General features: G+C 39.1%; 1 protein-coding gene across 17 annotated transcripts in view; it reads right to left on the bottom strand.

Moving 5' to 3' along the window:
• The window catches only part of LOC137204361 (E3 ubiquitin-protein ligase parkin), a 1,432,750-nt gene that overhangs the window by 542,996 nt on the left and 873,833 nt on the right, over positions 1-15,921 (bottom strand). For all 17 annotated transcript variants that reach the window (XR_010933571.1, XR_010933572.1, XR_010933575.1 and 14 more), the window contains one exon: positions 4,712-4,848. Coding sequence is in view for 12 of the 17 variants with exons in the window: in XM_067701593.1 (XP_067557694.1) it covers positions 4,712-4,848 (137 nt within the window). In the remaining 5 variants the exon portion in view is untranslated. The remainder of the gene's footprint in view (positions 1-4,711; positions 4,849-15,921) is intronic.

The following is a 15,921-nucleotide window of genomic DNA, read 5'->3' as shown; positions in this document are numbered from 1 at the left end:
CTCTTTGGATAAGTAATAAATTTATACTTAAAACTGGTTTGCTTTCGCCCTTATAAAACAAAGGTAGAATGCTCTTCTTAAGAGTTCAGGGCAGAAGTAGGTGGAAAGAAATTATTTTTGCCTTCTCTGCTAGCTATTCAAGGCATGCCCACCTTACTTCTGCTATTTAAAATGTTATTGCATTTTTAACTACTTAATAAGTTGCAAGAGAAGCTGAAAGGCAGTTTGGAAGGTAGAAACCCAGGCAAAGTAAAAATCAGGGGCGCAGTTTACTGGGACATGGGCTCCTCCGAAAGATAAACAGAGCAGCGCTGCTGCTGGTACCACTTCAAACAGACGCATAGAGTCACTTCGTTTGTAAAACGCTAAAGACACACACGAGAGCATCAAACAAATGTTCAAGTCCTTTGTCCCCTGTGAAGCCGGATTCCACAAAGGCAGCATTTCCAAGGCCAAACAGATGAGTGAACAAAGCCCGTTGATCTAGCTAGAACGAGCTCCTGGACACCATCAATTCTGTCCTACAGCTCTTTCTCTGGTCCTTGTCTGTGCACAAGTCACTCCTTATAATGAAGATACTTGATGGAGTGTTGTTCCCATCGCAGGCGGGTGGGGGGAGGAGAGCTAAAAATACATTCAGTAAATTTCCCATCCATCCTCTGCGCAGCGTGAGAGAGGGCTGTGCGCCTGCAGGCCTGTCGGCTCCCTTGCGGGTACACAGCCAGACCACAGCTCCCCTCTGCCGGTCCCCCTGCCCACACCCTGTGCAGGTGGGAGGGGCTGCGGGGATGAGTTCCGGAATACGGAATGTGGGAAGAAGTGATGGGCTCCGTTTCCAGGCTTGGTCTCAACCCCCCCCCCCCCCGCCCCTCCATGATGCCCCTGCTCTGGCTTCCTGGTCCGGTCGGCCTGGGTGAAGAGGACCCAGTGGGGACTCCAAGGTCACTGAGGATGGCAAAACCACTAGGTAACAGAAGGCTGAGTCTGAGTCCCTGAATGACGGGGTGCGGCAGAGGCCGCAGAGCCAAGCCGCATCGGAGCATGGATGGGTGAAAATCACCCCTGCTTCTGTGATTTCAGTGTTGCTTTTGCTAGAGAAGTTAAATTACTATCCTGACTTTACACTGCCTCATACATCCAAACCACAGCAAAACTACCCAAATTGCTTAACCACCCCAAAGATAAGACAAAAAGTTTAGCATTACCCTCAAAAAATTAGGAAGTTTGATTTCATTTCAAATAATTTTGAGGTAGAAAGAACATTGACTTTGGACTGGAAGCCCTTCAGCTGCCTGAATCCTGCTGCTGCCATTTTCATGGTGACTGTCACAATTTTTCAAGATCTAGGAGCCGGGAAGAGAATAGGCTGTATATTTCACAGACAGAGACAGACACATAGAGAATGTGTGTATGAACAGGCTTCTAAGCAGGTTGTTCCTATTTTAAAGCTAATAATATGAATTGCCAAATTGCTTTTCAGAAATATTTAAATTTATATTTTTACCTCTTTTGAATATATGTCTATCACATTATATTTTATGCTTTAAAATTAGCTATTCTTTAGAACCTAATTACACTGAGCTTTCAATAACTGTACTGGCCACTTGCACATCTTCTTTGGTGATCTATTTTTTAATATATTTCCTACTTTGCAGTGTGGTTTTAGGAATTATATGGACTTGGATTATTTGTGTGTATTTGGGAAAGCATTGTTCTAAAGCCAACATGATCGTTTATGTTGGGTTTTATGCTTAGCTCCCTGAAAAGCTGACTAGAAAGCAGCCTTCTTGACTCTCCAGGCATCAAGAATATCTCTGTTTCTCAAAAGGGCCAGAGCTATCTGCCTCGTGGTTAATACTGCCGACTAAGACACTTGGGACACTACTGGACTGTAGCTGGTGAGTGGACTTATTCCACAGAAAGGAAATGGTTTTTCTATGTGATATGAAAATGGGAATTACATGAAAAGTGACCTGGGAGGAGAAGTGTTAAAAAAAAGTGAAGCACTGAAGGCGGGGATGCACTTGGATGGCACCGGTGGCAATGCCAACGGCATATTATAGGGAAGGTGGGAACTATTCCCTCGGACACCCCATTGCTATAGGAAATCTGTGTTACCAGGACTCTTAATGGACTAAACACATTTTGCATAGTCGTCATCATATACATTTTATTTTTATTTTAGCTACACTCTAAAGTAAATCTACCTAAATCCCTGAGGCTCCACTGGGGTGTGTAAGTGATACTCAGTGCTAAGAGAAGATACACAAAATGCTCTGGCGTTTCAAATTAATCCCTAGCATAGGATGTGATAACAGTAGGAAGAGCAAAGAGACAGCCAATATTTCAAAATAATTATGAAGTTTTTCCCAAAGCCCTTAACTTCATGCAAGAGTTTGTTAGAGGCTCTGGAAATAGGCCATTTTGGCCGTGTTTGCCCATCTTTTTTTCAAATCCATCAACGTTTATGGAAAAACCTATGCTGGTTAGCAAGTCAGATCACTCGTGGACAAAACAGATGAGGGGAGAGGGAGTATTTTCGCGCTTGCTTGTGCTACAGTCTCCCATGGAAAATACCTATTGCCTGTAGAATGTTCACCCCGGAAGTAGTGCTCGAACTTTCAGCCCTGGGGCCTTTAACAAATACTGAGGGCCGCCCCCAGAGGCATGGCCTAGGCATTGGGACTTTTAAAAACTGCCACGTTATTGAAATGTGCATTGCGGTTGAGAGCCCTGCCCAGAGAGAAGTGGGATGGGAGGGTGGGAGCAACCACACCTGGGTTGAAGTCTCAGCTCTACCCTTCCTGACTCTGTGATGCTGGGTACTCAGTCATACTGAGCCTTTACTTCTTCCTCTGAAAAATACAAATAATTCCTGCTTTTGAAGTTTGCTGCTGGTTTAAATATGGAAAAAGTGCCCCCAAATTAGAGATACTCTTCCCTTGAACTTCCTTTCCATATCACTTTTAGAGGCATAGTACTTTTTTGTTTACAGGCTAATCTACTCATATAGTGATTAAGAGTCCAAGTTCTAGAGCCACCACTAGCTAGCTCTGAATACCAGCTCTGTTACTCACCAGCTGTAATACCATGTGCAGTTTAATTAAATTCTGTGAGCCTCAAACACTTCATCCATAAAATGGGCAGAACGACAACATCCATTCCGACAGGGCTTTGTGGGTATTAAATGGATGTACGTATGTAAGCATCCCAGTGGTACCTTATATACGGTAAGTACTCAGTAACGGCTCTAATCATTGTTTATTTTTTACTCTCAGGGAAATAAAATTCAGCAGCCCACTCTTTCAAAGCATAACAAAATTTCTGGACAAATGAGGAGCTCACACAAAGGAAGCAGAGTTTGTATATGAAAGGTGTTTTGAACCAGTTTTAATTGTTCATCATAAAAATTATGCAAATGGAAAAAGTTGGTTCACTGTTGACTAGTCACACCTTGAAGAATACATATGTCTAAAATTGAGCTTTGAAGGCATTTAGCTTAAGGTGGTTGAGAAAGGTATGAAAGACTAGGTTTGGAAAAAAGAACATCTTATTACATATGTTTTGGGGGTAAGAGGTATCAGACTTCTATACAGAAATGGTGAACTTATATGGACATTTTGTTAGCAAGACATTTAGTATGTGAGTCATACAGCAATAGAAATAAGTGCTTTATACTGCTCTTTTCTGGCTTCTGCGGGGCCAGTGTTATTGGAAAAATAGTTCCCTAATTCTACACACAGACTCTACTTTTCGATATATAGTTAATAGTCCCAGAAGACTGATCTCAGGTTTTTTTTCTCATAACGTCACTATTCAAACACTAATGAAGGGTTTGTTTCCCAGGCTCTGGAGACATTAAATAATGAATTCTGGGGAAAGGGCTGTTTTGTATGGATCTGGGGAAGTGTGAGGGTTAAATAGCTGCATTTACCACAAAGTGAGGAAGAACAATCTCGAACAGGGCTGCGCAAGATAGATACGTACTTCACATCGTACCCATGCCACACTAGCAGAATAATTCATTCTAGTTTGTGAGCATCAAAATATCCTTTGGCCTATGCCCAAGTAGAAATACAACCACCAAGTACATTCAAATCTTATTTACCAGTGAGTCTCCCGTTTACAGCTTCATGCAAACCCCACGGTCAGAAAAGTGAACGAGTGGATTCAAGCCGTGGGTTCCATTGTGAGAGTATCCATCACTTGTGGTTAGATATGGACTTCGCCATTAAAAGAAAGTGATAAATTGGGAGTGTGGGATTGACATTTAAACACTGCTATATTTAAAATAGATAACCAACAAGCACCTACTCTGCTAAGGGAACGAGCACGAGGACCTACAAGCACAGGGAACTCTGCTCAATATTCTGTAATAACCTAAATGTGGAAAGAATTTGAAAAATAATAGGTACATGTATATATAACTGAATCACTGTGGTGTACACCTGAAACTAACACGTTTTTAATCAACTATACTCCAACATAAAATAAAAATTAAAAAAGGAAGTGATGGCTCTAGAAATAAATGCCCCCTGCTTGCATAAACTAATCTTGCTTTAATTTTCTTGCCTAGCGATGTTCAACCAGATGTCTGAATTTTCAGCCCCTCAGTAGGGACTGGGTATATCTAAGATAGCTTTATTTCAGTAATTTTCCTCTTTCTGTTCTTAATCAGAATTAGAAATGGAGGGAAAAGTGCTAGACTTACCCACACAAGGTAGAGAGTAACCAAGCTGAGGGTCGTGGACAAACTGCCGATCATTGAGTCTCGTCACACAGTAGAGGTGGAAACAGTCTAAGCAAATCACGTGGCGGTAGTTGCACTGGAAAACCAGGACCGGGCTTCTGGTGGAGGTAAAGAAAGACATTTCCTCTAGTCCTTCTAAGGCTGGCAGGCAACGTGTGGTTTAGAACACTTTCTGTAATGTCATAGGGTTGCTTAGGGCATGCTCTATGTAAAGACCTGCGCTGCTAAGCACTGAACTCATATATATCAATGCTACATCTTAAAAATTGGAAACACCTTGTGAGCTATAGAGAAGATTGATTTTCTTAATTTTATATTATTTACATGACCATAGTTACCAATCAGCTATTTAAACCCAAGCTCAGATACAAGCTCTTCCTAGAAGCCTTCCTTGACTTATAATTCCTGATTAACCTACTCATCATTCCATCCACTTACATATATTTTGATTGATCCATTATTACATTGTAGTATTGAAAATAGACACTGTCTTCTTTACATTGATATTCTCATAGCACCAGACATTGTAAGTTTTTAAATAAATGTTCCTTGAATTTAGTTATAATAATATATAGAATCTGAACTTCCCCAAAGTGGAAAGAAAAATTACTACTGCATCAAACAAAGTAAATGTGTTAAACAGTCATTCACATTTCATTAGCAAATGGAAAAGTAGAATTTAGAAATAAAAGATTATCTAGCAGAGATCCTACTACAAGATTTTGTCTATTGTGCTACCCCCATCCACCCAAATATTCAAAGTTAGGGGATTACTAACAAATCAATACACACAAGTCCTAACAATTTTGAACTTCCTTAAAACACTTTGTAGAAAAAAATATCTCCTGAATAACTACGTTTTTGCTAGTAAATGAACCACATGATTTTATGACAAAAAGGAGACAAAATGAATATATTAACTTGAGATCAGCCCCAAGGCAATTTTAATAGTAAGAAAGTCATTAGATTTCACTTATATAAACCTATTTTCTATGTAATGATAACAAGATACAAAGTATTTTTCATTTCATACCCAATTCTTAACAGATATAAGAGCTCTTCACAAGCCCTTTCCCTAAAAAAAAATGATATTAACATTAATATTAGAAGATAACTCTTTAACAATTACAAGATTTTCAAAATTCTGTTTTCCCTCTTATTTCAAAACAATATATAACACAAAACAAAATGAAAAAAAACCTTGGTATTTTAATGTCTTGGATCTACAGGATGGTGGTCAATTTCATCTAAGCAGCCCTGAGGTTTTTATGTGTTTTCATTTCCCATCTCTGAGCCTACTGATGTCCCTTCAGGGCCATTTCCATTCCCAGGGCCTCTTTCAATTAGGTGATGACTGTGTTCTGAACTTTCAGCCTCTTCCCTTCTAACAACTTCCCCCTTGAAGATGATAAAATATAACGCTTTCCTATATCTAACAGGAGAGTCAGGCACACACGCACACAAGCGCATACACACCTCATTCCCTCTGTGTGACCCTATAGAGCTGCTATATCTTGCCTCCTTCTTTCAGAGCTAAGTTCTATGAAAAATGTTCTTCATTCTGATTTTAGCAACATGGTCGACTCAAACTTTATGGACTCTTGATCTGTTATCAACACACAGAAACACTGGAGAAACTATGAGAACATTTATAAAAATGTTCCTATATATAACAAGGTTAAAAAGAAAGCTTGGCAATTACCCTGTAGAAAATATAAAAAGAAAACTTATATAAAAGCCAAAGCAGTCAGTATGGACTGTGGACTCTGCCCCAGTGTCCCAGAGAGATGTTAAGATGCATGGCATGGAGCCACTGATGTAGCAAATGTGTTCTTTTCCAGCCCTATTAATAGAAGAATAGAAAGAGCTCTTTCATGTGTGGACAACAGTACACATTTATAGTTTCGCCCTTCAGTTAAAATCTGGTCAAAAAGAACTTACGCTATCTAGACAATTCAAAGAACATCAGTTTCTCTGGTTTATTGATTACATCCTGCTATTTGGAACAGATTAGCAAGAAATGGTAAATATACTGGAGGCCATGGTGGGAGATAAACTCTATGCAGATTCAGGGGTCACCTACATTAGAGAAGGTTTTTAGAGGTCTAATATTGGGGGCATGGAGGGACACACCTGACAAAATAAAGGACACAGTAGTCACCTTGCCCCTCCCCTGCTAAGAATGAAGTACAAGGTAATCACAGGCTCCTAGGACCCTCAGAGGCTGTGGTTCCCACAGAGTGAAGCACATGCTCCTGGGGACACAGGAAACATCCCGTGGAAAATTCAGCTCCAGTGGTACCGGTTCCCTTCAGCCTCCTTAAACTGGAATACAGGCAGGAAGGAAAATTGACCATCCTGGCAGGGATAATTGACCCTAATCATCAGGAAGGGCAAGAGCTGCTGTTACACATGGGGGCGGGGAAATTTCACATGGCATCTAGGTGGTTCCATGGGACATCTCCTGATACTCCTATGCACTTTTAATGGCAAATGGACAAGGGCAGCAGTTATGGCTTAAGAAATGCATGGTGACCAGGATTTGAGACCCTTTAGGATATATATTTTATATATATATATATACACATACATATGTGTGCATATATGTATAGATGCATATATGTGTGCACATGTACATATGCACATATGTATATATGCATGCATATGCATATTTTTATATGTAGCTATATAGAGATAGAACAGATACATGTATATGTTGATAGATAATAGATAATGACAGAGACAGAGGTAGTATATGCACATATTTCAGACAGAATTATCAGTTAGACTTCTTGATATAGTTATGAGGTAAGACTGCTCATCTCTTAAGAATATTCTTAGCATTTATGAAAAAGTTAGGTGAGTGATAAACATGACACCCACAGAAAGGTTATTAATCATCTGAGAAAATGAAATGAGTAAAATTCATATCATGGCTGGAGGGACTACATAATTAATTTCTCAGGAGCTAGATGAAACAGGAAAGGGGGAAATACTGGTATTTAAGAGCACCTACTTTGGGTTAGGGACCTTGCTAGGAACTTCACACATTTTTTTTCCATTTCACTCCCCTAAAGTCAACACCCCTGACTCTACTATTCATCATGTTCCTTTCTCCACCTCCACCCTCTCTGTGGGCATGGTCCTAACCTATCTTAGCATACTTCTAGCTCCTTTACTCCTAGACCCATGCTCCTTATCATGCATTCCTATAGTACAATATATTCAGATATATTTATATTGAAATCAAAACTCCAAATTTCAAGGTCCAGTTCAAGTGTGAAGACCTCCAAGGGACTTTCTCTGGAGCCCCATTCTTTATTAATTCTTTCCTTTCTCTTTACCTTTTATCCGTAAGGTCTATTCTCAATGTGTTTCAGATATTACCTCTTCACTTTTATTCAAGGTGAATACTGTCAACATTAAATGAAAAGTCATGAAACAACAGAGGCCATTCTTGTTTAACCCTTTCATGACCCAAGCATCACCATATACAGCACTGAGCCAATGGTAATTACACTATCAATAGTTACTGATTGTACCAGTGGATAAATGAATGGAATGTTTTTACTTTATAATTTTTCTGCTCCCCATTTGTACATTTTTCACTCAATTAATTATTGAGCATCTACTTGGCTAAAGAAGGCACTTAATAAATACGTGTGGAATGTGGCACTGAGTGAATGACTAAACACTTTATAGTCAGAATTGTTTTAAGCATTGGGAAACACATACACAATCCGAAGGCATAGCTGGGTGACACAAAATGCGTGTGGAACAAGTATTACAAGGAAACATATGCAGTCACTAAACTCTGTTGTCACAGAAGCTAGGAGAGGAGGGAAGTAAGACTCAGGATGGTACCATTAGGGAACCTGAGCTGAATTTAAAAGGATGGGAATAGTGACATCGGGCCACTGGAGAGAAACATGGCTCCTGAGCAAGGGAGGAAACCCAGACATAGAAAAGAATTCTTGGAACAAAAAAGTAACCAGTTGGGCTGATTGAGAGAATGTATCAGGAAAAGAGTGAGAGGAGAGATGACAAAGTTGGACACAGAGCAGATACTGGGCAGGGACAGTGGCATAGGGATTCTAGGAGACAAACCTAGTAGATAACCTCTAGATCGTGGAATTTGCTGAAGACATCTAAGCATGGGAAGGGAGTGATTTTTTAGTAAGTTTAATTCCAAGGAAAGCTTGGAGGGAAAGAAATTAGAAGTTGTGAAAAGTCTTTGGAGGTCATTTTAATAATTCAGACATGAGTTACTTAGGAATTAGACCATGGTGTGCTGGTGGTTCTAGGAATGGAAATGAGAAGATTGATAAGAGTGACATTTCTGAGGAGGACCTGCCAGGACCTGCCATATATCATGTGGGTCTTTTTTTCCTTCTGACATTCCTCTGTGCCCTTTGCTCCAACCGTACATAAATGTTAATTGACCATTCTAGAAAATGATTTTACCCCAGTGAGCCAGGTTATAGAGCAGTTAATCAAAGGTTAAATAAAGTTCTCAGCCATATGTAAAAGGAATTATAAATGCTGTACTTGACATTAGAGTTATGTGTAAGCAATGATTTCCCTGCTTTTATTAAAGGAGTGATCCAAAGACCCTTTATTCACAAAGTATTAGGCATAATTGAAGGAGTCTTAGTAAAATATATGGCGAGCCATTCACACACGTGACACAAAGTAGAATATTGTTCTGCAGTAGTTCAAACATTTAAACTCTTGTAAAATTAGTTCTCTAGTACCTACAAAATAGTATCAATTTTTTTCATATTTGTCTGATAAAATGTGCAGTTTGCTCTCTACCTCATCTGTTCTCTCTCTCTCTCACACACACACACACAATTTGCTCTTCTTTACACGCCCTCTCTCTGCCAAAGTCTATCTATTTCTCTGTCTCTGTCTGATTCTTTCCCACACGTACATTTTCATTTATACCCATTAAGAGAGGGGCTGTGGTTCCAAATTCTCAACTGAATGTGACACATACTGAACACAATGTGCCAAAAATTTCAAGATATGTAAAGCTAAGGAAGCAAGTCTAAACTCTAAAGAAAATAAAAACTAATAGCGTGGGTAGGAAAGGGACACACATAATTGTAATACAGAGCTGGATATTTTAAGTTATGTTAGAGATGTAGGAAATGGTAAGCAGCCTCCAAGATGCTCTCCAATGATCCCCACCCCCTGGTATTCATACTTTTGTGCAGTTTCCTTCCACATTATGTGAGGTGACCTGCTTAATCCGTGGGGAAAATGCAGAAGTACCAATATGCGACTTCCAGGACTATACCAGAAAAGACACTACAGCTTCTGTCTGTGCTCTTTCCTGGGTTACTTGCTCTGAAGAAAGTGAACGGCCATGTTGTGAGGACACTCAAGATGTCTATGGAGAAGTCAACAGGGCAAGGAACTGAGGCCTCTTGCCAACAGCCAGCACTGACATGGCAGCCACCCAAGTTAATCATCTCTGAGGCAGTTCCTCCAGCCCAAGACAAGTCCTCAGGTGACTACAGACCTGGCTGAATCTTGACTATAACTTCATGACATACCATAAGCAAAAACTATCCAGATAAGCTGCTCCCAAATTCCTGGCCCACTGAAATTGTGCAAGATAACACTGACTGTTGTCTTAAGACACTTGGCTTTGGGATATTTTTTTTTATGCAGCAATATATAACTGACACAGGCTCAGAGGAGGAAGAGATCATGTTAAGATAGCAGATCAGAAAAGAATTCATAAAAGTAGTGGCATTTGAAGGAGCATCAAGATTCCAGTACATGGAGGTGAGAAAACATTCCAGGTCAAGAGAAGACACAAAGTTGCAAAAGTACAGGGCATGGAAGAGGGAAGTTGAGTTATGTAGTACAGCTTGTTTCTTCATTTTCCCCAGTGAAAAGCAAAATTAAATATAAATATTATATTTAGGGGTAGCAGAATCTGAAATACAGTGAAAAGCAATGACAATTAGAATGGAAATGTTAAGTACAAAATCACTGCGGAGATAAAAAATACAATTTCCTCACTGGAGGGAAAAAGTTAGCTCTTAAATTTAGCTAACTCTTGACCCTTGAAACCTCACATGTTGTTTTTACAGAATTTAGTTTGTGCTGCAGTAACACAGATGTTATGCCCCAGTTAGCAATCTTTCAAAGCTCTCTTCAAACTCCCTGTGCATGAACAACTATGACTCCTGGGAATTTAATAAAGCATTTAATTAGATAAAAATAATTAGAGGGAGAGAGCTGCACCATTAAATAACTTGAATTTGTCTTCTTAACAACTGTCACTTTAAATCCCTTTTAGTTAGAGATAGCTTATAAACAATAAGTAAATAAATGACTGAAATCTCAGAAAACAAATGCATTTTCATTTCATCTATATTTAGCCCCGTTACCTACTAATTGCCCAAATGCACTACCTACAAAGAAGTATCCAAGCAGGCGCCTGCCTGCGGACAAGCCAGAGGTAACATTTTCGCCCACACGTGTCATGTGAGTTCATTATTTGAGTTAGCCAAGTGAGCAGTCCCCGTCACTGGAGAGGCCCCTGATCCAAGATACTAATTGATAGACCCAACCTTTAGAAATTAAAATAAGCTTCAACAGTTGAATGACCTTCAAAAATTCCTCCCAGCAGCCAAGTTAAAATCCTGACGTAAGTTCGTCTGCCCATTAGTCACCTTGGAATCAGAATCCTATTAAGGCCCTGGCAGATCCCGAACAAGCTCATGAACTGCCTCTTCCAATTTCTCCTCGCCTCGTCTGCTCATGTCCTCGTGGCTTTATCTGGTCCGCTTTGCTGCACACGCGCACACACACACACGCGCGCACACGCGCGCACACACACACACACACACACACACACACATGAGCTGGCTCCAGCTCTGTAAGCATAATTGCAGAGGTCCCAGCATTTCAGCGTACACAACATACCCAGGATGAAGACCCTTTATGTTTACATTTTTGAATCACTTTCATTCATCCATCCTGCCAATACTTTAGAACAACCACTACATGCCAGGCACTGTCCTGATGATGTCACGTAAAACTGAACAAGGCGTGGTGCTTCCCCTCAGGGTCCTATAGGATTGAAGACAAAAAAGTAATTGTCTCAGTGTAGTAAGTGCTACCATAGGGATGAGTTTAGAGACCACCTAACTTGTCTCTGGGGTCAGTGGAACGGCTTCCAAGAAGGCTTACGCCTCAGAGCATTCAGTCCCTGTAGAGACAAGACACTGAACAAACTAAATGGCTTCCCTTGTTGACAAAGGCTTTGAATAAAATATATAAAATGATACAGTAAATATTTTATAGCAGTATTATTCTGAAGTAGCTTTCATCATGGCAGGTCCTGGCCAAAATTACGAATTAATTACCCAATGCCAATGTATTAAGACCCCAGATTTTCCTGTTGTCTTTCAGAGTCCTCTGTAGGTTAGATTCACTGCACAATATGTATCTCCCATACTGTCAATCACAAATCTTTCTGTTTCTCTCAGGTCAGTCTCTTTGCAGCTTCTGGACCACCTTTTTCTTTACACTCTTATCTCTATGTGTAAGATTCTTCTGTTTGTCTTCATTTTCAAAAAAAAAAAAAATTGTCAGGGTTCAGCTCCAATCCAACCTCTTTTAGGAAGCTTTTATCAATAAAAGACTCTAGCTAACGTGGATTCTCCCACTCACTTCCTAATTTCCTGTAAGCCTTCTGTTTATAAAGCGTCATTTTGTATTCCATTTAGTATTTTGCTGCATATCATTCCTGTTCTTCTGTATAACTTTTATGAGCCCATGTCAGGTCCCCCTACTCAAATTCAACACATAGTAATTGGGAAGCTCCTGTGTGCCAGTTCTTTTGCTCCACATGGGGACGGGGAGATATAGCTCTCCTCCTCAAGGAATTCTATTTGCTGGTGAGATAAATAAGTCTGGGGCACTTTGCGCGACTAATGAGAAGCAACTTAATCCAAAAGCAGAGAATGTTTCCTAAAAAAGGACAATATAAACTAAGACCTAAGAGGCAAGAATGAGGTAGCCTGACCAAGAAACTAGAGGGCAGTGAGAAAATATGTAAAAACACTTAAAATGGAATAAAATTGGTTAAGGTTAGGGAACCATGTTGTATAATTTCATATCACCCCCTCAGCCTCTATCAAAGTTCTCAATTCCTCCAGAAATTAAAAACGAAACTAAAAAGTAAAGATACTGCTTCTACAAGCCACATAATATAAGTCTATGTTTTAGGTTTATATACTACCTTAAGTGTAGCTGAGTTAGATTGTTTTGAACCGTTAACAGTAAGCAGGCTATGCAAAATAAAAATATGAAGCCATGGTTACAAGAGGGAATTCATGGATTGTTAATTTCCTCCGGATGATGTCCATCTTTGAGAATACTATTTGACTTTAGTAAAGCTTGTATACTGTATTTCTAAATATAACTATTGACAGGTTGAACCCAAATATAAACTATTAACTTCTAGAAGTTTTAGATTGCAAACATTTCAATATATTGACATGTATTACAGTGAAAAAATAAACACCTTTTCTTTCTTTAAAAGTATCAATAAGTTAAATTTTTTAAAAGCAAAGCGGTCAACCCTCTGTTGTAGTAATTCATTAAAATGATTTGATTTCCCAGCAACACCCCAACTTTTCTTAAGGCATTTATACTGCAAAACAGACGTTGATAAATAATTGTAAATAGCAAGTAAATTATAATAAAATAATTGTTGCATGTAACAAAATGAAATTACAAATTCCAAAGGGTATTGGCCTATAGGACGAAAATGTATCTCATGAAAAATTATCATATTTCTTTCCTATCCCCCAACTAATAGAATTAATTTCAATTCTCAAAATTATATTTATGGGTTAAGTGCTTCTGAGTTATAATCTCAGAGCACACTCTATTCCGACTGTCAGCGTGTATAGTTAAAGAAAGCTGAAACCAGATTCAACATAAAATACTTTCGGGGTCACATTGTTTGCATAGAGCTGTTGTGTGGCACAACTATGTAGCCACTGGAGATGCCATCTGTAACACATACCAACTCATGCACATATCTTGTTTCTGTTTTTTCTTTTGTGGAAAACAGCTAGGAGTAGCTAGGAGCTGCAGTAGCGTTCTGCTAAATTGAGAAAGATGTGAGGACAGATCTTGTTTAGATAAGAACCCCACTGTGAAATAAATTATTCTAGTGTATCCCCAAATCTCATGACAGGAAATATTAATGTGCTAAGAATCAGTCCAGTGGCTATATTAGGAGGTATTTAACATAAGAAATTATTACTGACACAGAGTGGTTTAAAAAGATACGTTTTTGTTTTTTTTTTGCAACTAGTTCACAAAAACCTTTCTCAGAGGATTTCTCACTGGTCTTTCATTCATTCTCTCTCTTTTTTTTTTAATTTTTATTCTATATTGGAGCATAGTTGATTAACAATGCTGTGTTAGTTTCAAGTGTACAGCAAAGTGATTCAGTTATACATATACATGTATCTATTCTTTTTCAAATTCTTTTCCCATTTAGGTTATTACAGAATACTGAGCAGAGTTCCCTGTATTATACAGTAGGTACTTGTTGATTATCTATTTTATATATAGCAGCGTGTAGATGTTAATCCCAAACTCCCAATTTATCCCTACCCCCCCACCTTCCCCCTTTTGTAACCATAAGTTTGTTTTCTAAGTCTGTGAGTCTGTTTCTGTTTTGTAAATAAGTTCATTTGTATCCTTTTTTTTTTTTAGATTCTGCATATAAGCGATATCATATGATATTTGCCTTTCTCTGCCTGACTTAGTTCACTTAGTATGATCATCTCCAGGTCCATCTATGTTGCTGCAAATGGCATTATTTCACTCTTTTTAATGGCTGAGTAATATTCCATTCATTCTTAAAATGAGTGAATGAATGAATGTTAGTAGAATGCTGGGTCTTTCATTCTTTTTATCAGAGAAACATTATGAACCAGGTCCTCTGAAGTAGAATAGTTTAAAATGAAGAACCCATCTAATAAAAGATTGTAGACATCTTAAAACAGTTCTACCATGAAAATGTTTAACAATGAGGAGGTACTGTGAAATTTCTGAGGTACCATTAGATGGATTCGGCATTAAAATATTAATAATTTAAGAATTTGTGGTGCATAGTAGATAAAATTATTCTCCTAATTGAGTTGTTTTGTTTTACACAAAACAATGTGTTTTGTGTAAAGGAAAGCAATGTATAGCATGATAAAGTGTTTCCCTAAAAATAATAAAAATCAGCATGATATAGCCATACACTTCCAAACAGATTCACATATAAAACCTAGATAAGGAATCCTGCAAAGGGGGATCCCAAGATATCAGAGGTCGGGGAGGTCGGAGAGAACCCTGGGAGGTTGTGAATGGCTGCATCACAAGCTGGCCGGGGAGCCCAGTTTTGCAAATGGGGATCTGTGGAGTGGCAGGTTCGCTCAGGCAATCCCTGGAGACCTTTCGGATACTGAGATGTTAGAATCTTCAGCCTATATGATCATATTTCTTCCTTCTTGTAGACTTGTGGAACTTAAACCTTACTTGAAACAATGTACAAAAGACACTTAGAATTCCAGCTTTACACCTCGTGAATGAAGGAACACACACATGCTGCTGGCAAGGCTAAAATCTGGGGATTTCTGGGATTCACTTCCTGGAAGACGTGTTGGGAGAAAGGCCCTGAGCCAGAATACTGAAGGAAAATCAGAAAAGTTATCTGGGTATTTTTTTTTTAAAAAAAAGCAACAAAATATCTCATATAGCTTTCAACAACTAGCAGCTTAATTTTAAAGCGCTTTTTTCCTTGTTTTTTTTCTAGTAAGTTAGCTGGAGCTTGGAGTCAGCAAGAGACAGAGCGGCAGGTACCTCGGTGATGCTCCCTGCTCCCACATGCCTCACCGAGCCTCTCTCACAGCCCCTACCCCAGAGTAGACAGTTATTTGTTTAATTGTCTACCTTCTCACTAAACCAGAGGTCAGCAAACCCCAGCTGGGGGCCAAATCTGCCCCCACTATCTGCTTTTGTAAATAAAGTTTAATTAGAACACAGCCATTTTTACATATCATCTATGGCTGCTTTTGCTCTATAAAGGCAGAGAAGGGTAGCTGTGACAGAGACTGTACAGACCACAAAGCCTCAAC

The sequence above is a fragment of the Pseudorca crassidens genome, chromosome 13 (genome assembly GCF_039906515.1).
Source record: "Pseudorca crassidens isolate mPseCra1 chromosome 13, mPseCra1.hap1, whole genome shotgun sequence".
Lineage (NCBI taxonomy): Eukaryota > Metazoa > Chordata > Mammalia > Artiodactyla > Delphinidae > Pseudorca > Pseudorca crassidens.
The sequence above is the reverse complement of the archived record's forward strand: the minus strand, read 5'-3'. Positions and strand labels throughout refer to the sequence as shown.